Genomic DNA, 23,207 nt, shown 5'->3' with positions numbered 1-23,207 from the left:
CTTGGGGCTGCCTTGAAAAGGTTAGAAAACCACCCGGTTTCCGTGTTCCCTTTTGGTACATTTTCAAAAAGCGCAGTAAGGTTCGGAGAGGGACTTCTTGCAGGGCTAGGAGGTGCACTAGTTTTTGGGGCATTGGCATCTTCACTGGAGGCAAACCTCAGAATCCCTGAGAGCATGCCCCCTTCTGCTTTTGGTGGCTGTGGTGTGGAGGTATTTTCAGAGGAGAAAAATGGGATTTTTAGTTTGCTACCTAAGAATGACTCCTCTGCAGGCTTTGTGCCAGTCTGTAAGGGCTTCTCGGGAGGAGCTGTTGATATGAGGGTAGAGAGAGATTTCTTAAAAGGACTGAAGAATCCTGTGTCCTCTGCACTGCCTTCAGATTTTGGCTCAGAAATTGCAGCAGTTCTTCTTTGCTGAATATCCGGCAGCTCACCAGATGACTCAGTCTCCGGAAGAAGCTCCACTGACCCACTTCCTGTATCTGAAAGAAGGTCCACTGACACTGATCCACTTCCTGTATCTGGAAGAAGGTCCACTGATCCACTCCCTGTATCTGGAAGAAGCTCCACTGATCCACTTCCTGAACCTGGTCTATCCTCACCTGATGCCTGTCGCTCTGCTTGCGACCCACCATCTGTAGGACTCCTGGTTCTGTCAATGGATCCTTGCCTGGACTCATTGCTTGCAGAAGAGACATTTCTTTGTTCTGATGGCTGAGGTGATGACTCTCTGGATGGTGGCGCACTGGAGAAAAGTCTCATAGGACTAAGCCTTCCTAACATGGACTCGACAACAGATGCCGCTTGGTTAGCAGTAGACGCACTGCCTTGTGCCTCAGCGCCAACTTGTGCTGACCCTTGATCACCTTCAGCTGTCCGAATGGATTCAGAGGAATGAAAAGGCAAAAGAGACTGAAGGGAAAACTTCTTTTCTGTCGTGGGTTCTTGGGATGAAGGAGGAACTATTGCTACTGGGGCTGTAGTACCACCACTTTTAGGAATGAATGAAAGCAGCTTTGAAAGTCCCGACTCGGCTTGTGGTGGAGCCTGGGAGGTAGGTGGATCTGTCGCAGTAGTACCAGACGTTTCTGTGACTTCAACACCAGGCTTATGGATAAAGGAGAGCAGTTTTGAAAGGCCAGAGTCTGTTTGTGGTGGTCCAGGGGAACTGGGTGGAGCCTCAGTAGCCTCAGTGCTGGGCTTGGAGCCTGTGATAGTGCTGAATAATGAGCTCATGGCATTCTTTACTCCAGCTATGCCCTGCTCAACACCCGTGTCCTCCTTAACTTCATCTACCTTTGCCTCGTTGCTGTCATCAGCTTGTACTTCCTTGGCATTGGTTGGCAATGCGGGGAGTTTTCTCCTAATTGGTTTAGGCATTGATTCATAGTCGTTGATCTCCTCCTCTTTCACAGGCAGGTATTCAGACACTGAGGGAACTAGGTTCTGAAGTTCATCCATTGGATCTACGTACTGATCACTAGGCTGCTCCACGGGAGACATCATAGGATCTTGTCCATGGCCTGCTCTCCCTTGACTTAAATAGCATTGTCCTCCTTGGGGGGAAATATGCTGGATGCCAGGATAGTAGTAACTTTCATATTCATAAGTGACGTCCCCGTCGATGAATGTCAGGTCATCAAGCTCCTCCTCAGATCCAAAGGAAAACTGCATCTCATCTGAACCAATCGAGTCATACTCACTCCGGGCCCTGATCCGTGCAGCCTCTTCCCTAGCTGCCTCCTCCTCCTGAAAGGTTCTCCGGGCCCTGATCCGTGCAGCCTCTTCCCTAGCTGCCTCCTCCTCTTGAAAGGTTGCATAGCGCTCACGTGTGTCCTCTATTGCAGTTTTGGCCCATAGTCTAGTCTTATACAGTAGTCCTTCTCTGTCCGTCTGCTGTCGTAGCTGTTTGATTGATGGAATAATGTCAATTTCAGGAGGAGAAGACTCATCCTCAAAGCTGGCCGCTTCCTTATATATCAAACGTACCTCTCCACTGGCAAAGCCACGCCTCTTGTTGGCAAAGCCACGCCTCTTTTTGCAGGTGGCATCCGTGTCATCCGGCTCCTCTGCATCCTCAGGGGACAGTGCATCACATTCTACTGTCTGATAGAACCTGCTACTTTTGGCCTCACAAGGGTTGTCGCTGATGCGGTAGATGATGCTTTTATCTTCATCTTCCTCCCATGTCTTCTGCTCAGCCTCCAAGTAATCATCGAGGACGCCCGAGTCGGGGACTTTGTATTTACTCTCCCAGTCGTCCACACCCATACCTGAGTCAACGGGGATTATTCTGGTCCCACCTTTACGTTTCGATCGCCTGGATTCAGGTAAAACAATAAGACGTGCCATGCAGGAAGCAGTGGGGAAATGATGCAGAGAAAGAAAAATAAGACAGAAAATAGACATGCATTAAAAACAACAGATCAAGCAAAGAGAGCATTAATGCAAGTAAGGAACAGCAAATGAAAAGAAGAAACCAAATATCAGAGAATTGAATTTGTACTGATGTTGAAGGAAACATGTTTCTATTTCACAGTCGACAGAATTTTGTAGTGCATATTAGTATATTTTTCTGCCTCTAAAGTTATTAAACATTAAATGTATAACATATTTTACAAGACATTAAAAGCCTAATTTTGCATCACCACATTATGCTGAAATAATTAATGCATACAGAAGATAGAATATGGTGGTGTGTATGATATGGTGGCACATCTGGTAGAGGACCACTATCTCAAGCGGTGACATTTCCGTTTTCAAGTCAGAAAATGGTGCTATTTTTTCAGAAATAAACCAAGTACTGTACTTCAAAGACCACCATCAATGGCTTATGTCACTTCTGGCAACCTGACTGCTGGAAGCCTCGCTCTTCCACAAAGATAACAAATAAAAATAATTTCAGAAGCCAAGGTTAAGAGCAAGTGGTCACTCAAGTGGTAAAATGTATTAGGAGCCCCTTGAGTGCAGTTACTGTGACTGTTAGCCTCTAATCAATGTATCTGCTCTCACATTAGAGCAACCAAGGGAATATGCTTCTGACATCTTTGCTCAAGTGCTACTGCAATAATGAGATGACTCTATTACAGGCCGAGTGTGTGTGTGTGTGTGTGTGTGTGTGTTTGCGCGCATGTGTGTGTGTGCGTGTGTGTGTGTGTGTGTGTGTGCGCGTGTGTGTGCGTGTGTGTGTGTGTGTGCGTGTGTGCGTGCGTGTGTGTGCGTGTGCGTGTGTGTGTGTGTGTGTGTGTGTGTGCGTGCGTGCGTGTGTGTACCTGGGCCCTCTCGTTTCTCTGTAGTCAAGCTCATAGTTCTGTATGGAGTCAGACTCTCTGGAGAGGGCTTGGTGATGGTGCACCCTCCGGCCTATGGGGTACTGGTGCACAGACGAGTTGGTCTGGGACGCGTTGTGGTACCGCGGGGGTCGGTTGCCAGTTTCACTGCGGTAGTCGCTATCACGGTCGTCCGCTGCGCTATCATGGTCATCTAAAGCTGGGGGGGAAGGCAACAGCAACAACTCAGCAACACTCTGTTTAGCTTTTTTTTTAGGTGTGTACTCACTCTGAAAATGTACATGACATTGACACATGACCTGTAATGACTTCCACATAGAAAACCCCTGCACTTGTTGATTCATCCGACTATAATGCAGCCATGGGACCAAGTCATTTGGTCCAAGTCTCAAGCAAGTCCCAAGTCATTTTGTTTTGGGTAAGTCAAGTCAAGTCAAGTCACAGGTTTTGTCAAGTCAAGTCAAGTCCTTAATTAAGGCAAGTCAAGTCTCAAGTCAAGTCACTTTTTCCCCCACACCCAAAATACTGCAGTCTTACTTTGCTTTATAAAGAAAATTGGCCAGTCATTCAATCACGACAATGCCATAAGGAGGAGAATGACTGAATAACAATTTCTCATTGGATGACTCAGTCATGCTCCACCTTATGGCATTGTCGTGATTGGATGACTGGGCTGTCAGTCACGCTCCTCTCACTGGATTGTTTTGTAATGCCGTTCCAGCTTGCACTCGCATGACGCATGCCGGACAGGGATACTTGACAACATTACGTTATTATCTCATTATTTAAACTGTCGAACACAAACAAGGCATCCAAGTCATCACCTCTTAAGTCAAGTCATGTCTCGAGTCTTTAACTCCCAAGTCCAAGTAAGTCTCAAGTCATTTATGTTTTTGTCAAGTCAAGTCGCAAGTCATCAAAACAGGGATTCGAGTCGACTCGAGTCCAAGTCACCAAGTCTCAAGTGCCCATCTCTGCTATAATGTAATCAATAGCTCATCTCTTTCTCAATCAAGAGCTAATTGACTTCTGGCGATCTAATCACTGCTCATCATTACTGTAAAATTCCTGCAGTAGCCATTGAAGAAGTCCACTTTCATGCATTTAAATCCAGCTTCCACCATGCATTAGTGCTGCAGACAACACCTTCTTGGATATGTGCAACAGAACCAAATTGGTGTAATAAAGAAAAAAGTTATTCATACAAAGTTGCTGGAAATGACTGCTGTAGGCCTGGCAAAGCACTCTTCAATAACTCAGCTAATCTTCTCTGATTTAATGATGCAATATTTGCTCATCAGTCTTACTGATGTGCTGAGAGGCAGACAGTTAGTACACTAACACTATGTGGCTGAAAGGGAGACTTCCAAACAATGAGACTAAGGAATACAAAGTGTGGACATGTAGTGCCCTCTTGTGGTAGCAGGTACAAAGTACAAAGAACACCAATAGCTGAGAAGGTGACAACACAGATGTCTGCAGTGAAATAATCAACAAGAAATCAGTTTCGGATATAGGAACAAACGATGCCACTCCAAATGCCAAGGTAAAATATATTCACAAAAAGGAACCCAGAACGCTCAGAAAGACACAAAAGCACAAAGAACATTGACAATTACAAGGGAGACATGGACCCAGCATGCTTTGGTAGTCAGAAAACAGAGGCAAAGAGCAGAGCCTTATTGAAGAGGGAAGATTGAGAAATGTCACAGAAAAAGAGAAGTCATGTACTGTATGTATTGTGCTGTTCACTCCATTCAAAATATATCATAATATAATAATAATAAGCCGTGTACTGTACGTACTGTGCTGTTCACTCCATCCAAAATAACTCCAACTGCCTGGTGGCATGGAGGCAAGTGGAAGAAGCAGGCAGCAGGGAGAGTTAAGTCCATTACAGAACAATTAGACCCAGAGTATTAAAGTCATTGATGAAGCCAAATGGAGTCATAATGGGACTGAAAATGCCAAAATGTGTGAAGAACGTTGCTCTTGGGGAATGATGGATGATAATGGAAATATGAGATGCAGAACAACAAATGGCCGTCTCATTAACTTGTGGCGGGCCAAGTCCAGTGATGACTTGGTCAATTCCACACACAGTAGGAGTGATGACTACACAGTGATCACTGAGGAGTGATGACTACACAGTGATCACTGAGGAGTGACGACTACACAGTGATCACTGAGGAGTGATTACTACACAGTGATCACTGAGGAGTGATGGCTACACAGTGATCACTGAGGAGTGATGGCTACACAGTGATCACTGAGGAGTGATGGCTACACAGTGATCACTGAGGAGTGATTACTACACAGTGATTACTACACTGAGGAGTGATGACTACACAGTGATCACTGAGGAGTGATTGCTACACAGTGATCACTGAGGAGTGATGACCACACAGTGATCACTGAGGAGTGATGACTACACAGTGATCACTGAGGAGTGATTACTACACAGTGATCACTGAGGAGTGATGACTACACAGTGATCACTGAGGAGTGATGACTACACAGTGATCACTGAGGAGTGATTACTACACAGTGATCACTGAGGAGTGATTACTACACAGTGATCACTGAGGAGTGATGACTACACAGTGATCACTGAGGAGTGATGGCTACACAGTGATCACTAAGGAGTGATTACTACACAGTGATCACTGAGGAGTGATTACTACACAGTGATTACTACACAGTGATTACTGAGGAGTGATGACTACACAGTGATCACTGAGGAGTGATGGCTACACAGTGATCACTAAGGAGTGATTACTACACAGTGATCACTGAGGAGTGATTACTACACAGTGATTACTACACAGTGATTACTACACAGTGATTACTACACTGAGGAGTGATAACTACACAGTGATCACTGAGGAGTGATGACTACACAGTGATCACTGAGGAGTGATGACTACACAGTGATCACTGAGGAGTGATTACTCCACAGTAGGAGTGATTTAGCCTGGGTAAACCCAGCCTCTATGTGACCTCTATGTGCTTTCAGTCACTAAACTTACGCTACAGGCATAACCTGTGACGTCACGTTGAAGGCTGGGGTTACCCAGGCTAGTAGGGATTAGCAATGACGCAACACAACGATTGTGGAGGAAATGCTGATGAGGAAATAATAGAGTAGAGCACCAAAGGTACACAGTTTCAAAAAGACTTCAGTGTGAGTTCACCTACTAGTGAACAGGAAGGAAACCAGGGTTTTCATTCGCCATTCAGTGGGTGGTGCATCCCAAAATGCCCCGCCCCATTCACTATTTTAACAGTCAATGAATCATCATTAGCTACTTGCCAAACTTGATGCTCAAGTAGGTGAAGTAGACAAACATAGCAGCCAAATTTGAACAGTATTTATTTATTTATTTTTTATTTTATTTTACCTTTATTTATACAGGGAGAGTCCCTTGAGAGCAAGCTCTCATTTACAAGGGAGCCCTGGTGTACAAAGAACATATACAGCAGTTACAAAATTACAGGTTAACACAGCAGACAATAACAAGCATCAAGAGCATAATTAAATAATTTCAAATAAAACATGAACACACCCTGCGAGGAATGCTTTCTAAAAGTGCTTTAAAAGAAGCAAGCGGGATCAAATTATCCATTTTTAAGTTTTCCTGGAGCACATTCCATCTGTTGGGGGCGAACCAAGAAAAAGCGGTCTTTCCTTGTTCGGTTCGCACCCGTGGGACAGACAGTCTGATATAGGACCGCGATCGTGTTTGATAACCTCCACTGTTACAAGAAAGGAGTGCGGATAAGTAAGGTGGAAGTTTCCCAATTAATGCTTTATAAATAAATATCAGACAGTGCTGATCTCTACGCTCCGACAGGGAGGACCAACCCACATTTTCGTACAGAATACAATGATGTGTACTGAAAGCATCACCTGTAACAAAACGCAGAGCGCTATGATATACAGCATCAAGAGGCTTTAAGACGGATGGAGAGGCATACATGTAAATCACATCACCATAATCAAAAACTGACATTATCAAAGATTGGACAACAGTTTTTCTGGCCAATAGTGAAAAACAAGACTTGTTTCTATACAAAAAGCCGATTTTTCTCCTCAAATTCTTTGTGAGATGTTCTACATGTACATGAAAAGAAAGTTTGGTGTCCAACCAAATACCAAGATACTTATAAGAATGAACTAATTGAATTTGATCGCCTTGAAGCGTACGGATACACAAATTATCATTTCTGTTTAAAGATCTTGAGAACAACATCCACTTTGTCTTAGTGGAGTTCAAAACTAATTTAAGATCGAACAGGGACCGTTGCAACGAATCAAAAGCGGCCTGCAAAAAATTTGGCTGGAGGCTGGAATGAATGTCCTATCGCTGGTATAATGAAACACACAATGGAAGATGGCGGACATCATAGGCCCGAGTGTGAGTCATTACGTGTTAAATGACACCATGTGGGAAGCAGACACATTGCCCCACCCCACCCACCACCACACACACACACGCACGCACACACACACACGCACACACACACACACACACACACACACACACACACACACACACACACAGAAAACACATGGAAACTAGCATGAGAGTGTATTAGAGTGAAGATGTTTGATTAAAAAGTGCAGACTTACAGCATTGGGAGGGCACAGACTCCATTCGTCTTCTCTGCACCGCTTCCTGTAGAGGATACTGCCATGGAAGAGAAGATAGGAAGAGAAATAGAAACAGATAAGGAGAAGAACGAGAGAGCGAGAGAGAAAGAGAGTGAGAAAGGAGGACAATTGGATATGGCATAGCATATAATTAGTAGTCTTTATAGTTCATCTTATTTATTAAATGATGTAGTGATATAGATTTGCCACCAGGTGGGAGCTTTGAGCTGACACAACCGGCAACATCCCTGACAACAGCACAGTTTAATCCAACATGAAGTGAAAATAAAAAAAATCCGGAGAATCCTTTTAAAGGTGTACAGGGAAAACCCCAATTGATAGTATTCTGTTACATCACCACACGGCCATCTTGGTAGGAAAATAACAGGTGATTGTAATCAATTAACAGGTGATTACAATCAAATGACACAAACAGCCAATGAGCTGTGTGTATTGTAGCGCCATATTGGTAGGAAAATGCTTGTGACATCATGGGAATAATATCAATAACAAGAGCTTAGAAACAGCACAGTTGTACAACAAGACAAAACACACTGACATTACTGTTCAACATAAATATACCTTGAAAATAATCTGACACGGAGACTTTTCATTTGAAAAGGTTTACACCAAATTGCAAAACATGCATTTGGAAAAAATCTCACCCGCTGAAATTAATTTTAGAACAGAACTCTTTCGCTGTATCTTGCTAAATTATTATTTTATACTTGCAACCAGAATCTCCTTCTGTACTGCTTTAACAATTTACTTTCAACTGAAATCAACTGAGATCTCTCTTCAACTTCCCAACTTTAGGAGGAAGTGAAGTCTGTGTGAAGAGAGGAGTCTGAAATAGTTGGGATTCCCCGTGAGGCGTGAGGAGGAACTGCTGTATAATTTATAAACTCATGCAATGAATGAACTAGAGGTGCGCTCGGAAGGCACAGACCAAGGCCAACAGTCCAGTCTGCTATGATACGCACATTTCATCAATTGGATCTGACTATACAGTCAACGGATCTGACCCACTCCAAAATTTAAGGCGTTGTTCCTTGGTCCATGCTAGAACCTTGCATGAGGTTGAATGAAAATTGGTACCAATATTCTCCCTGGTGCCAAGGTGCTGTCCACACTCACCTCGTCATGTATCCGCATGGTGTTGATCCGCTCCAGTTTACTGGTCCAGTACCGGGCCTCGTCGTCTGGGATGTCTGGGTGGAAAGAGAGAGGAGAGGAGAGGAGATACAGGAGAGATGGTCAAAGACGTGAAAGAGAGAATGTGGGTGGAGAGAGAGAGACAGAAAGAGAGAGAGAGAGAGAGAGAGGGGGGGGGGGGTGTAGTTATATATTTACAAAAAGGGAAAGGGGTGATGAAGAGAGAAAGTAAATAATGGAGGAAGACCAAAAGTGCAACAGAGAGAACGTGGGCGGCAAAAGAGAGGAAGAGTGCAGCAGGGAACAGACACAAGGGAGCGAGTTGGACATAAAGAGTTAAACTCAAGAGAGGGAGAGAGAGAGGCAGGCGCCCCCCCCCCCCCCCCCCCCCCCCCCCCCCCCCCACACACACACACACACACACACACACACACGAGCAGCTCTCCTCCATGCTCCCCGTCCCGTCTCAGCCTGTCCTCTGGTGGGACGTGCTTCCATCTCATATTCATGTGTGTTTAATAGCTGATGAGGAGGTTTCCTTTTGGAGGCCCAGAAATAGAAGAAACAAGCGCCTCAGAGGCCTCGCACGCACCAGGAGGGAGGGAGGGAAGGAGAGAAGAGGAGAGGGGGAAATATGAAGATGGCTTTGTGAAAATGACTCTGTCAGTCAGTCTGATCTGTCTGTCTGTCTGTCTGTGGCATGTCCAGGGCTTTTTTTAAGATTCTTTTTGGGGTGTTTTTGCCTTTATTGGATAGGACAGTAGGCAGACAGGAAAGGTGGGGAGAGAGAGAGAGGGGATGACATGCGGCAAAGGCCCACGGGTCGGATTTGAACTCGGGTCAGCCGCGTGAAGGATTAGCCTTTGTGGTACACGTGCTACCAGGTGTTGCCACCAGGACGCCCTGTGTCCAGGCCATATTAACTGGGGTGGCTGAAGTGGGGCACAGACTCAAGCAAGGGTGCGGCATTTGGGAAGGATGGAGACAGGTCACCCCAGGTCAGAATTCAGACTTTAAACTCAGAAATCTGAGATTAATCTCAGAATGTAAATACATTTTGCACATGTGGCCCTTCAGTAGTTTTGGAAAAAGAAATGAGAAGGTTCTGTCCGTCTCCGTCTTTAACCTGGAGTATAATTGGGCCTTTAAGTGTCATATTGGTACTAGGAACATCATGGGAATACTATGAAATTATGTCCATTCAGTAATATTCTAAATAAAAATGAGTAGTGTGATAAGGTCGATTTGCTTCCAAATGTAGCTTACACAGTAGCCTTTAGCCACAGTCTCTACACACTTTGAGTTGCAGCTTGAGAAGAGTCAGCTCAGTTGACCTGAACAAACTGTTAGCTAACTACCTAACAGCAGGATAATAGCAATAGTAAACATGTAATTACATGTATTAATGTTAATACAGTAGTTACACGTTTACTCTAACTTCTACTACTAAAGTTCTACTTAATAGTTCTACTACTACTACTAATAGTAGCTCGTTCTACTACTAAAGCTAGCTTTCTAAAGTGCTAGTAGCTAGTGTGCAAATCAGATTTGTACGGTTACTTACCAAACAAGCTGTCATCTAAACAAAACAAAAGTGATCAGATATCAGTGGCGAAATAATCAATCCCCCAAAACAACGCAGAAATGAGCCTGTGTATTCAATACTGATGTTGTATGGTTTAGAAGTGCCGTCAGCTTTTTTCTTTCTTTTTGGCCACTATGTGTTGCCCAAGAGCTGTGGACCCCCAATATGGCCGCCAGGTGCGTCACATCACCTGAAAGCTCTCTGAGGGGTGTGTGTGTGTGTGTGTGTGTGTGTGTGTGTGTGTGTGTGTGTGTGTGTGTGTGTGTGTGTGTGTGTGTGTGTGTGTGTGTGTGTGTGTGTGTGTGTGTGTGTGTGTGTGTGTGTGTGTGTGTGCATATATATACCAAAGGGCAGCTCAAAGCGGGCGTCCAGCAGCACTTGGTGTGGCGTTGGGCTGGTTGTACCACAGATCTCATCCTCCCTCATCAACACCTCCGAGTCCAGAGACGTCCACTGCCCTGGACCCTCCTGAGAGAGAGAGAGAGAGAGAGAGAGAGGGGGGGGCAAGAGAAAGAGAGAGCAAGAGATAACGTTACAGAGAGCAAGAACAGGAGCAAACCTTTAAGCCCACGGCACCACTCCTTCACCCCCCCCCCCAACCCCCATATCCCACTAAACTCACTAAACATCCATGACTGAGTGTGTGTGTGAGTGTGTGAGTGAGTGACTGACTGAGTGAGTGAGTGAGTGACTGAGTGAGTGTCCTGACTGTTCCATCCTATGACCCCGGTGGGGCCGCTTGCCCAGCATCGTGGGAGGGAGAGAGGGAGGGGGAGAGAAAGAAAGAAAGAAAGAAAGAAAGAAACTGAAGCTTGTGGACGCTCGCCTTTTTAAACTTCCCCCACAAGGGGGCAGTATAAAGAGGGGTACAATAAGCTCTGAACACATGAATAGAATCTCGTTAGCCAACATGTTAGCTGCCTATAAATGTCATCATCATCAGCCCTATGGTCCGTGATGAAGTGTCCCAGATATTTTGTTTTATTACAAACAGGTAAAAAACTAAAACAAATACATACTATCATAACACTCTTTTTAGCATAGAAAGAAAGAAAGAAAGAAAGAAAGAAAGAAAGAAAGAAAGAAAGAAAGAAAGAACCCTTCATCCAGTGAGAATCACAGCATCAACACATGACAGATTGGGTGCCCTGGTGGCCCAGGGAGGAAACGCCACTCAATAACAGCGAGCGGAGATGAAAAGATGGAGAGGAGATGAGAAGCCACGCTGACAGTGAGGTGACGGAGCAGCATCGAGCGTTTAGTGGAGAAGTCAAATACTGCAGGCTGCATGACTGATGATTACACAGAGGCATTGAGACTCCTGCATCTTTAAGAGATCTTTTATTCCATCCTCTGTCATCTTACTCAACAAATGACCTTTTATTGGATATTAGTGACTGCTGCAGTCTTTACAATGTCTGTTTTAGTTACTTTAATTATATTACTTTCCCAGTAACGAGTAGTGTAAGGGATTACAATTTCAAAAACAGTCATATTACAGCTAAAATGGAGTGTGGAGATAGATGCTAGACTACTGCGTCGCCAGAACAAGATTCATTTTTTGTCCTAGGTAGGCAACTAAATACAACGTATTGTTGTCTCCTCTGTAAGGTTAATTATTGTTCCAGTAAAGTGGATTCAGTTCTAAAAGGAGCTGTCTAAACACAGGTTGTGCGTCACTTATATGGAAGGGGGAGTAGAGAAAGTAGTAAGGCACAGAGTAACTTAACTAATCACTTTTGATATCAAATAATAAGTAAAGTAATTTCATTACTTTCTAAAGGAGTAATAAGTAACTAATTACACTCCCTGAGTAACTTGCCCAACACTGCTTGTGAAGGTGAACATCTGATTTGCGCGTGTTCAATGTTTACTCATTAAAATTTGTGTAGATGTGTCATAAACAGCATAATCACTTTCTACTATCAATAAGAAAACACTATGATATTGTCGGCCATCTTGACTTACTCGACTTGGTGGGACGTTGTAAGTGGTAGGCACTTGCATGTGTGAGAGTCGGACATCAGCATCAATTCTGACAGCACACGAATGCTTAATAACCGCCGAATGGTGGGAACAGTCAGATCTATAGTTATCATTTCTCTCATAATAATTCATTATCCTTTTCTACTCTAAGCACTGCAGGTTGATGATGATATTAAACTGTCTGGTGAAATGCTGAAAGTGAATTCACAAGTCCAACTGGCACCGTTTGACTTTCACACATGACGTTTTCACACATATTGACACACTGCCCGCACAAACAAAACCCTCTCCCCCGTTCTGAGAATGACTCATTAAACACCATCTTTACCTGTCAGCTTAGCCAAGAAAAACATGCTCACACGTTGCCAGTTAGAGGCGGTTGCCAGATTAGTTTCAGGATGCTGCGAGGAGCAGGCATATCTCGCCTCTAGACCTCATTACTTCTTTTTTTTTTTAAGATTAGATCTATATTGTCCAGTCAAGTGGAAAATGTGTCTTTGGCTTTTGCCTAACAGCTTCCTTAGAGACTCACTTAACCCCGACTAAGTGTAGCCTTGACATGAACAAGGTTGAGAACCACTGTCTTAGTTACTGTAACTTAGTTACTGTAACTAAGTTACTGTAACTAAGTTACTGCCCAAAACTGTTCACAAGTCAGAGAAGCACATCCGACGTGACGTTAATGTCAAGCCTTGTGTGTGTGTGTGTGTGTGTGTGTGTGTGTGTGTGTGAGTGTGTGTGTGTGCGTGTGTGTGTGTGCGTGTGTGCGTGTCTGTGTGCGCCTGCATTTGTGTGTGTGTGTGGTTACCTCGTCAGACTGGCGGATGCTGTCCAGTGGTATCAGTGCCATGCCGATCATGGTGTCCCAGATCAAACCTTTATTCCACAGCTCCACCACCAGGCCAGACTCCAGGTGACTGATCTCACTGTAACACACACACACACACAGTCACCTGACTTATTCTCCATACCGTAACGTACACCTATTTATAACTGCCCCAAAATTAGATTTGAAAAACATTTTAAAGTGGTTGTGTCCTGGTGGCTGGAATGTATTTATTTTGAATTTGCCGTCCCGTTAGATCAGTCAGAGAGCCGGGCTGTTCCCACAGGAAGGAGGGTGAGGTGACAGCAGCCATCACCCTCGAACAGATCTATCTGACAGCAGCCAAACACACACACACACACACACACACACACACACACACACACACACACACACACACACACACACACACACACACACACACACACACACACACACACACACACACACACACACACACACACCCCTCCTCTTCACATCCATATTCGCATCTATTCATATTCACATGGCCTCAGCCTGGCTGCCACTCAGCTCTGATCACACTTCAGCTGGGATGAGGGAGGGAAGGGCTGGGCAGGCGGGAGAAGAGGGAGAGTGTGTGTGTCTGTGTGTGTCTGTGTGTGTGTGTGTGTGTGTGTGTCTGTGTCTGTGTCTGTGTCTGTGTGTGTGTGTGTGTGTGTGTGTGTGTGTGTGTGTGTGTGTGAGAGAGGATGAGGATGAGGATGATGATGATACTTATGGTCAGATCAAGTCTATATTTTTCGTTGCATCACAGCGGCTCCATTTGCACCATGACAGATAGGGCTACATGATATTAAGGGGGGGGGGGAATCGTATTGCGATTATTTTGACAGAAAATTTGCTAAATTTGCATTTTAAACTTTTTCCATTGAAAAAAGAAAGAAAGAATATATCCAACTCCTGCGATTTGGATACTGCACTTGGCCATTTTACAATTTTGACAATATTTCAATCAATTGTGCTGTAGGAACAAGAAGAAAAAGATTATTTTGACTTTAGGGGGTCTTTAACTTAACATACTGTAACAAACCAATCCAACCTCTTCATAATAAAGAGTATAAGTAACTTTAGTTTCTCTAAAACAAAGTCCCTTATGGTTTGACAAAGTTCACTTCTTTGGTATAAGGCTTTGGGCTGCAGAACCGCCTGAAGATTGCAGCGCTGCCACTGTTCCCTTGAGGCTGAAACTAGTCATTACCTTCTTATCACAACTTCTTCTCCCTGATTCATCTCCTGCCTCCTGGGAAAGGTCGCCACCTTCAGGTTGAGAATGGCTGCTTTCATTTTAATTTGAAGCTCGGCATGGTAGAGCACTCCATGGAGGTGGAGGAGTGATATTTCTGGCCTGTTTGCGCACGGTCTGGTTCATGTCCAGACATCCACTGAAGACAAGGATGTTGTCAAACAGTCATTAAAACTTCATAGCTGTCTAGAAGAGCAATCTAAAGTTCTGGCTTAATACAGCCATACCTCTTTATAGGAACTTGCTTTACCCAGAGAAGATTTGCTTGGCACTAGAACTGAACAATTAATAGAAAAAAGAAAATCCGATAGCCAGAACTATCGCCATGCTCAACTTCTTGTCACTATGCATTACTTTTTTTATGACTTGCTTTTCTTAACAGATTTTATTAGAACAGAAATGGATGATGGCAAGCTTTGCGGCCTGTGTCCACCTAGCGTCTTTTCCTCAGGTCCAGCATCTTTTTTCAGTTGTTTCCAATGGGGGGAGAGCGTATGCGGGCGCACACGGACGTCTAGAGAAAGTGCACTGCACCCAGCGTCTATTTTCAGAGCGCTCCGCCGTTTTTGTGCACCGGCTCCCAGCGCGTCCAGCTGAAAATAATTAAACTTTTCAGAAAGACGCTGGTGTCGGGTGCTCCTTTTCTGGCAACTAATCATATGGAGAAACTATCGCAACAGAGACAGAAAGGCTCAATTGTGGGAGCAGATTGGCTAGACACTTAATATTTCTGGTGAGTCGTTGTGCTTACTGCTTTTAATAACGTAGCCTACCTGTGTTGTTAGCTTGCTAGCTGTCAGCTATCAAGCTACTACCGCACTAAAATAACGTTAGTTTCAGACTGCTTCCTTGTATATTGTGCGCTGGGATCAGTGCTCCCCAGCGCACTCCCAGCGTTTACCAGTCGGAAAAAGACGCTAGGTGGACACAGGCCCTTAGGCGTTAGCGGTTAGCCCCCCTTGTCTGAGATGGTTCATCTCCTACCTTACAGGTAGAGATAAAAAAATAGTATTTCATGGTCAAATATCCACTGCCTTGCCTGTGACCTGTGGGGTCCCGCAGGGAAGTGTCTTAGGCCCTTTATTATTTTTAATTTACATTGATGACCTACAAACTGCCTGCAATGTCAACATGTTTCTGTATGCCGATGATTCTGCCATCCTGTCCTCTGACAAGGACGTGGAGAGGCTTCAAGCTACTCTTTGTGAGGAATTTAAGAAAATAAAATCATGGCTTACAGATAACAAACTTTCCCTTCATATGGCCAAAACAGAAATGTTATTTTCGGTTCTAAACCCAGGTTACGCAAATTGGTCTCGCCTACTATTGTCCTTGAGGGCCAGTCCTTTGCAGCAAAAGCCTCAGTCAGCTATTTAGGCTGCCACCTAGACAGTAGCTTAGGAGGCGATACCATGGCCCTAAAAACAATCACTAAGTTGATTGGCCGAACTAAGTTTCTGGCCTGAAAAGCCCCTTTTCCAGACCAGGCCAGTCTTTTTCCGTTAGCCAACTCTCTTGTTTCCTCTTGCTTTGATTATGCCATCTCTTCTTGGTACGGAGGTCTGACCAAGGTTTTAAAGGAGAAACTGCAGGTTTCCCAGAACCAATTAGTAAGGCTAACTCTAGGCCTAGCCCCTAGAGACCATGTGGGAAAATAACTCTTCCAGAAGTTGGGCTGGCTCCCCGATACACACTCCCACAACACTAGAGCCAGTACTCCTGACTTGCGTCTACCTGGCTTTAAAACAAACTTAGGTAAATGCTCCTTTAAATTTATCGGGGCTACAAACTGGAACATGTTGCCCCTCCACTTAAAGTGTACAAGCAGCCAAGGTGTTTTTTAAGAATAAGGTCAAATTGTGGCTTTTTGAACAAGTCCATGCCTAAGCTCTGATGTGCATTTTTCTGTGTATTTTGATGTGTAATTTTCTTGCCTCTCACAGTGCATAATTTGTCCTGTGTGAATGTAACTGTTAATTCTTTTCATGATTGTATTGTTTTTTAAACCAAATAAAATAAAATCATGCCTGCATGTTTCTTGTTGTGTGTGTGTGTGTGTGTGTGTGTGTGTGTGTGTGTGTGTGTGTGTGTGTGTGTGTGTGTTTACATTTGTATTCTTCTGCATTTTTGCGATTTTTATATTGACATTGTTTTGTCTTTGTATGTGAAGCACATTGTGTTGCCTTGTGTATGAAATGTGCTATAGAAATAAAGTTTGACTTGACTTGACTTGCATGTGTTTTTGTAGCATGTTCCCGTCACACTGGCGGCATTCTGGGTGTGCATTAAGTCTCAAAAGGACATTGGTCACCTCCACCCATCGCTCGTAATGTATATTAACATGACAGTCAGTCCACTCCAGGGTCAGCTGGCTGTGAAGCAAGATGGCGGCGTGCCAGTGAAAAGCCAGTGAATAATGATCTACTTTAATCCATCAGATTATTTAATTGAGACCATGAAACGTAAAACCCTAAACAGGATTAGAAATAGGTCTGATGTTATGCATCCATGCCTCCTCCACGCCACAGACTCATAGATCACACGCGTGTGTCCGCGTGCGTGCGTGTGTGTGTGCGTGTGTGTGTGCGCGCGCGCGCGCGTGTGTGTGTGTGTGTGTGTGTGTGTGTGTGTGTGTGTGTGTGTGTGTGTGTGTGTGCATGTGAGTGATCTTTGTTTAAGCTTTCCATCCGACTGCGGATGCCCTCCATCATGGCCCATCCATTATTGAGGGAATGTTTTGTGTTGTATTACAGAAGGAATGGTGTATTTTTATCACACGCACACACAGACACACACACACAAACACACACACACACACACACACACACACACACACACACACACACACAAACAGTGTCTAAGGATGTACAGAGCGAGAGATGGAGAAAGAAATGATGAAGTAAATGAGGGCTGAGATGGAAGGAGAGTACAGTACAGTAAGAGTAAGAGGTGTTGGTGGATGTAGAGAAATGAAGTGGTTAAGGCTTGAGAGGAGGAAGACAGTAGAAGCACTTTGGGGAACAGGCTTCAGCACTGTACCAGAGATTTTATCCCGCAATTTAGTTTCCCATAGACATTTCGTTAAACGCTTATAAAAATAGTTTTACTTGGTCAAACCAAACGGTTCAGCTATATTTAGAATCGGGAGAGACCATAGAACATTTCACTCAGACCAAAACAAAAAACAACAACATCCTAAAAATATTTTCTTTCAATTTTAGCATCACAGATGCTAACAGATGTTAGCATCGAAATTATATATATATATATATATATATATATATATATATATATATATATATATATATATATATATATATATCCTTTCCAAAAAATTTGAATATCATGGATAACCGTGGACTTCAGCGGATTGTCAAAGACGATTCAAAAATTTGGCAGAGATTCAGAGGGAGTCATAACTGAGAAGTAACTGCTGATTTTCTTCACACTATAATGATTTCTTGAAATACTGTAGGCCAAAATTATGAAAAATGAAACAAATAAAGGCTAGAAATATTTCATTGTGTGTAATGAATCTATAATCTATGAAAGTTTCACTTTTTGAAAGGAATTATGGAAAAAAAATAACTTTCCATGATATTCAAATTTTTTGGAAAGGATCTGTATATATATATACTGTATATATATATGAGACATCTGAACTGTAACGGTTGTCTTGTGCTGTAGGTCAAGTCATGAAAAGATTCAAAGTAACTGTGGTGTGGTGAGAGGAAGCCTGACCTCTGACCTCTGCTGCTTTACTGTACATTAGGTCAAAAGATTAAGAGCAAGTCGTGGCGACTAGTGAGGATCGTGGAGAGAGAGAGAGAGACTAGTGAGGATCGTGGAGAGAGAGAGGGAGAGAGAGACTAGTGAGGATCATGGAGAGAGAGAGAGGGAGAGAGACTAGTGAGGATCGTGGAGAGAGAGAGAGGGAGAGAGACTAGTGAGGATCGTGGAGAGAGAGAGAGAGAGAGAGACTAGTGAGGATCGTGGAGAGAGAGAGGGAGAGAGACTAGTGAGGATCGTGGAGAGAGAGAGAGGGAGAGAGACTAGTGAGGATCGTGGAGAGAGAGAGGGAGAGAGAGACTAGTGAGGATCGTGGAGAGAGAGAGAGAGACTAGTGAGGATCATGGAGAGAGAGAGAGGGAGAGAGACTAGTGAGGATCGTGGAGAGAGAGAGAGGGAGAGAGACTAGTGAGGATCGTGGAGAGAGAGAGAGAGAGAGAGACTAGTGAGGATCGTGGAGAGAGAGAGGGAGAGAGACTAGTGAGGATCGTGGAGAGAGAGAGAGGGAGAGAGACTAGTGAGGATCGTGGAGAGAGAGAGGGAGAGAGAGACTAGTGAGGATCGTGGAGAGAGAGAGAGAGACTAGTGAGGATCATGGAGAGAGGGAGAGAGAGAGACTAGTGAGGATCGTGGAGAGAGAGAGACTAGTGAGGATCGTGGAGAGAGGGAGAGAGAGAGACTAGTGAGGATCGTGGAGAGAGAGAGAGAGACTAGTGAGGATCGTGGAGAGAGAGAGAGAGACTAGTGAGGATCGTGGAGAGAGGGAGAGAGACTAGTGAGGATCGTGGAGAGAGAGAGAGGGAGAGACTAGTGAGGATCGTGGAGAGAGGGAGAGGGAGAGAGACTAGTGAGGATCGTGGAGAGAGAGAGAGAGAGAGACTAGTGAGGATCGTGGAGAGAGAGAGAGAGACTAGTGAGGATCGTGGAGAGAGAGAGAGAGACTAGTGAGGATCGTGGAGAGAGAGGGAGAGAGACTAGTGAGGATCGTGGAGAGAGAGAGAGAGACTAGTGAGGATCGTGGAGAGAGAGAGAGGGAGAGAGACTAGTGAGGATCGTGGAGAGAGGGAGAGGGAGAGAGACTAGTGAGGATCGTGGAGAGAGAGAGAGAGAGAGACTAGTGAGGATCGTGGAGAGAGAGAGAGGGAGAGAGACTAGTGAGGATCGTGGAGAGAGAGAGAGAGAGAGACTAGTGAGGATCGTGGAGAGAGGGAGAGAGAGAGACTAGTGAGGATCGTGGAGAGAGAGAGAGGGAGAGAGACTAGTGAGGATCGTGGAGAGAGAGACTAGTGAGGATCATGGAGAGAGGGAGAGAGAGAGAGCGATAGCAGTGATGAACCTTGTGAATGAACAAGCTTAGTGACTTACAAGTATTAGAATTGTAAGTGACCAGTGTGGCGAGAGAGGAAGACAGAGAAAGACAGACAGACGACAGACAGACAGACGACAGACAGACAACAGAGAGAAAGAGAGAGAGAGAGAGATGGAGAGAGAGAGAAATGGAGAGAATGAGCAGGAATGAGCGTGTGCCGCTGGATGACCCTATGTGTGACAGGATAAACATTCAAACGCTTATCCCCTTATCACACACACACACACACACACACACACACACACACACACAGTAGTCCAGTGTCCACGGATGCATCAAAATCCCCAAATCGTCAGCGTTGAAATGTGCCTCCCGAGACAGAGACTAAGAGCCAAGACGAGACTATTAGAATAATAATGACTTGGTCCAAAAACATCAATGAAAATGAAAAAAAAGAGAAGACGCTTGTCTTTTAGCAGTTGAAATGTTCCCTCCAGTTTGTTCTTCTTCTTCCTCTCAGCAGGTCTTGTTCATTTGAATATTGAAAATCTCATGTAGCCTACAAGGTAAATGAACGAACAAACGAACAAACTTAAAAACAAATAAATACATGCTTCTGCCTTTTACAGCTGTGCCAGGTGGGTGGAGAACCTGAGGAATAGATCTCTTCATTGTTCAACTGGTAGAGGTACCAGGATGTTTTACTGGATGCTGTTTTTACCATAGACAGACAGGGTTAACTAGTCTCCTTAGGGGCCAAGATGGCAGAGGCGTAGCTCTGCCGCCGTGCGCTGCTGTTGCAACGGAGTGATCTATTGAGTGTCACTTCTTATCAAGGTACGTTCTTTGGTCTGGCTTGCCAGGCTATCTCTTTCCGCGTCTGGTTTATCTTTGAAGCGAGTGATTTTGTGCTGCCAGGCAGGAAGTCAGTGCAAGTTGTGAGCGGCGTGGAGCAAAATACAGCGCTTCTGGTACGAAATGGCCAGGCTTCCTGCTCGAGCTGAATTTACGCCCGGCGCGGATTGTGTTTCCAGTGTGTTTGTGCCATAAGGGTAAGATGACAGTAAGATGACAGTACTGACAGCAGCACTAGAAGGCCATAGAATTCCCGGTTCAATCAAAAGTTTTGTTGGGAATTTTTCCGGCCCCGCAGCCAGTACATCAATGTCCCAAGACAGTGTGCGTGTGTGTGTGTGTGTGTGAGTGCGTGTGTGTGTGTGAGTGCGTGAGTGTGAGTGTGTGTGTGTGTGTGTGTGTCTTTCTGTCCATTAATAAATGAGGATAATGAATTGGTTTCTTGGCGGGGTTTTGAGGCAGGTGCTTGGCTGATGGGCCGAGGCGACAGCAAATCAAGAAAGGCAGGTGCATGTGTGTGTGTGTGTGTGTGTGTGTGTGTGCGCGTGCACACGTGTGTGTGTGTCTGTGTGTGTGTGCACGCAGGTGTGTGTGTGTGCTTTGACAGCATTGAAATGAACACACCCAAAGTGCATCAACTCACTGGACAGGGGAAAGATGGTCAATATCACCGACGCCCGCAGCCAAACACGCCACTCTTGACAAGTTCCAGACATAAAATCCATAAAGGGACATAAAGGGACAGGTGTTTGTCTGTTCAGCGTTGTGTCAATTAAATCTATGCTAGAGCTGCACAATTATGGTCAAAAGGATCATCACGATTATTTTTGATCAATATTGAGAGCTTGTGGAGAGCGTCTTATTTGTGACTACAGCAGAATAATATGTAGATAATATCAAATTAAAATGTTCTGCCCCATAATACTGTATGTATTGTCACATTTTCCTATTGCGATGCCAGTTGGCGTCCAAATTACGCTAACCAATTCCTGAAAGACTGGAGTTATTATGATATATGATGCCATATGGACACAGCAGTAGTGGGTTGTCAAAAAGTGCTCTCAGCTCTTGGTATAATTACCTTAGATGATGAAGCTCATGATTTCCGATAGCAATGAGAGTGTGAGCTGCTGAGGGGTAGGTGAGAACGTTCCTCACACCATCTTCCTCCTCTCTAAGTGCTCCAGTCTCAACAACCTTCTCGTTTGAGGAGGAGAGCGGCCTCCTAAAAGCACAGACGTGGCAGCTCCAAGTGCCACAGCGCGCCCAGGCCTGAACGGATGCATTTATTCTATTAAATGCATGTAGTTTGCCACAAGAAAGCACAGAAGACACAATTGTATTGGTCCCCTTGGGGAAATAGACCCTTCTCACAGGGGCCATGTTGTGTCTAAAAGGCAGGGTAAACACAGGATGCAAGCAAAACACTAACGAGGGTTTCCAACTGGCTGCGTTCCGATCAGCTAGTAGTTCCCCTTCGAAGTGGACTTCACAGGGTATTCAGCCATGTTAAGTAATATGGCTCAATACCCTGTGCAGTCCACTTCGAAGGTGAACTACTATAGCTGATCGGAACGCAGCCGCATGATTGTAATTTGGAAACCCTCATTAGTGTGTTGCTTGCACCTGTGTTTATTCTGCCTTTTCGACACAAAATGGCCCCCGTGAAAAGCAGTGTTGGGGGTAACTCATTACAAAAGTAACATATTACATGTAATATATTACTTTTAGCAGTAACTCAGTAATATAACTTATTACTTATAGGATTTCAGTAATATTATACCAGTTACTTTGTCAAGTAACTCAAGTTACAAATTGAGTTACATTTGATTAAATCAAAGCACATATTTAAAAATCATTTCCTAATCAAACTGTGTTTTTATGCAAATAACCACTATAGATGACAATAACAAAGGAAAAGAATAACATTTAGAATTTTGGGCGGTTTACACTGACTTCAAGGCGGTTGAAATTATTTTTCGGGATGGTTCTGGGGCGGCGATGTCATTCTGCTGCTGCTGTTGTTTTGGTGAAAGTAATGCAAAAGTAGTGTAAATAAGTAACGAGTTACTCTACACAGAAACTAATATTGTAATGTAACTTATTACCTTCAAATGAAAGTAACTAGTAATATGTAGTATATTACATTTTGAAAGTAACTTGCCCAACACTGGTGAAAAGGGTGTATTAGTTGATCTAAAAAATAGAAGAGCCATGTGCTCGAATCGTCACCAAATAAAATAGCGGCTAACGGGAGCTTCGTTGGTGTGCGGTACCGTTTTGTATCCAGCACCTGCTTTGTGATGTGATGTGCGTCTCTTTTTATGCTATTTACTCTGACTTAAAAACAGTCATTATCTGTTATTGCCTCACCTTTTTAAAGAGGGACTTTTCCGCTTTTCAAAAGGCTTCGTATTTACTATAATGAGGGTAGTATATATGCAAATGAACCATTTCCTGTGAATGAGCTGGGAGCTGAGCCGTGCAGGTTAGAG

The 23,207-nt window shown here is 44.2% G+C and overlaps 1 protein-coding gene across 1 annotated transcript in view; it reads right to left on the bottom strand.

The window, feature by feature from the left end:
* The window catches only part of LOC310783803 (protein unc-13 homolog B-like), a gene marked incomplete at its 5' end in the record, with an annotated part of 166,081 nt that overhangs the window by 118,753 nt on the left and 24,121 nt on the right, over positions 1-23,207 (bottom strand). The window contains 6 exons of the mRNA XM_083644704.1: positions 3,272-3,488; positions 5,095-5,130; positions 7,923-7,980; positions 9,081-9,154; positions 11,028-11,151; positions 13,478-13,595. Coding sequence (XP_083500830.1) covers positions 3,272-3,488; positions 5,095-5,130; positions 7,923-7,980; positions 9,081-9,154; positions 11,028-11,151; positions 13,478-13,595 — 627 coding nt within the window. The remainder of the gene's footprint in view (positions 1-3,271; positions 3,489-5,094; positions 5,131-7,922; positions 7,981-9,080; positions 9,155-11,027; positions 11,152-13,477; positions 13,596-23,207) is intronic.

This window comes from Poromitra crassiceps, assembly GCF_964638095.1.
Source record: "Poromitra crassiceps genome assembly, chromosome: 10".
NCBI classification, from domain to species: domain Eukaryota; kingdom Metazoa; phylum Chordata; class Actinopteri; order Beryciformes; family Melamphaidae; genus Poromitra; species Poromitra crassiceps.
The sequence above is the reverse complement of the archived record's forward strand: the minus strand, read 5'-3'. Positions and strand labels throughout refer to the sequence as shown.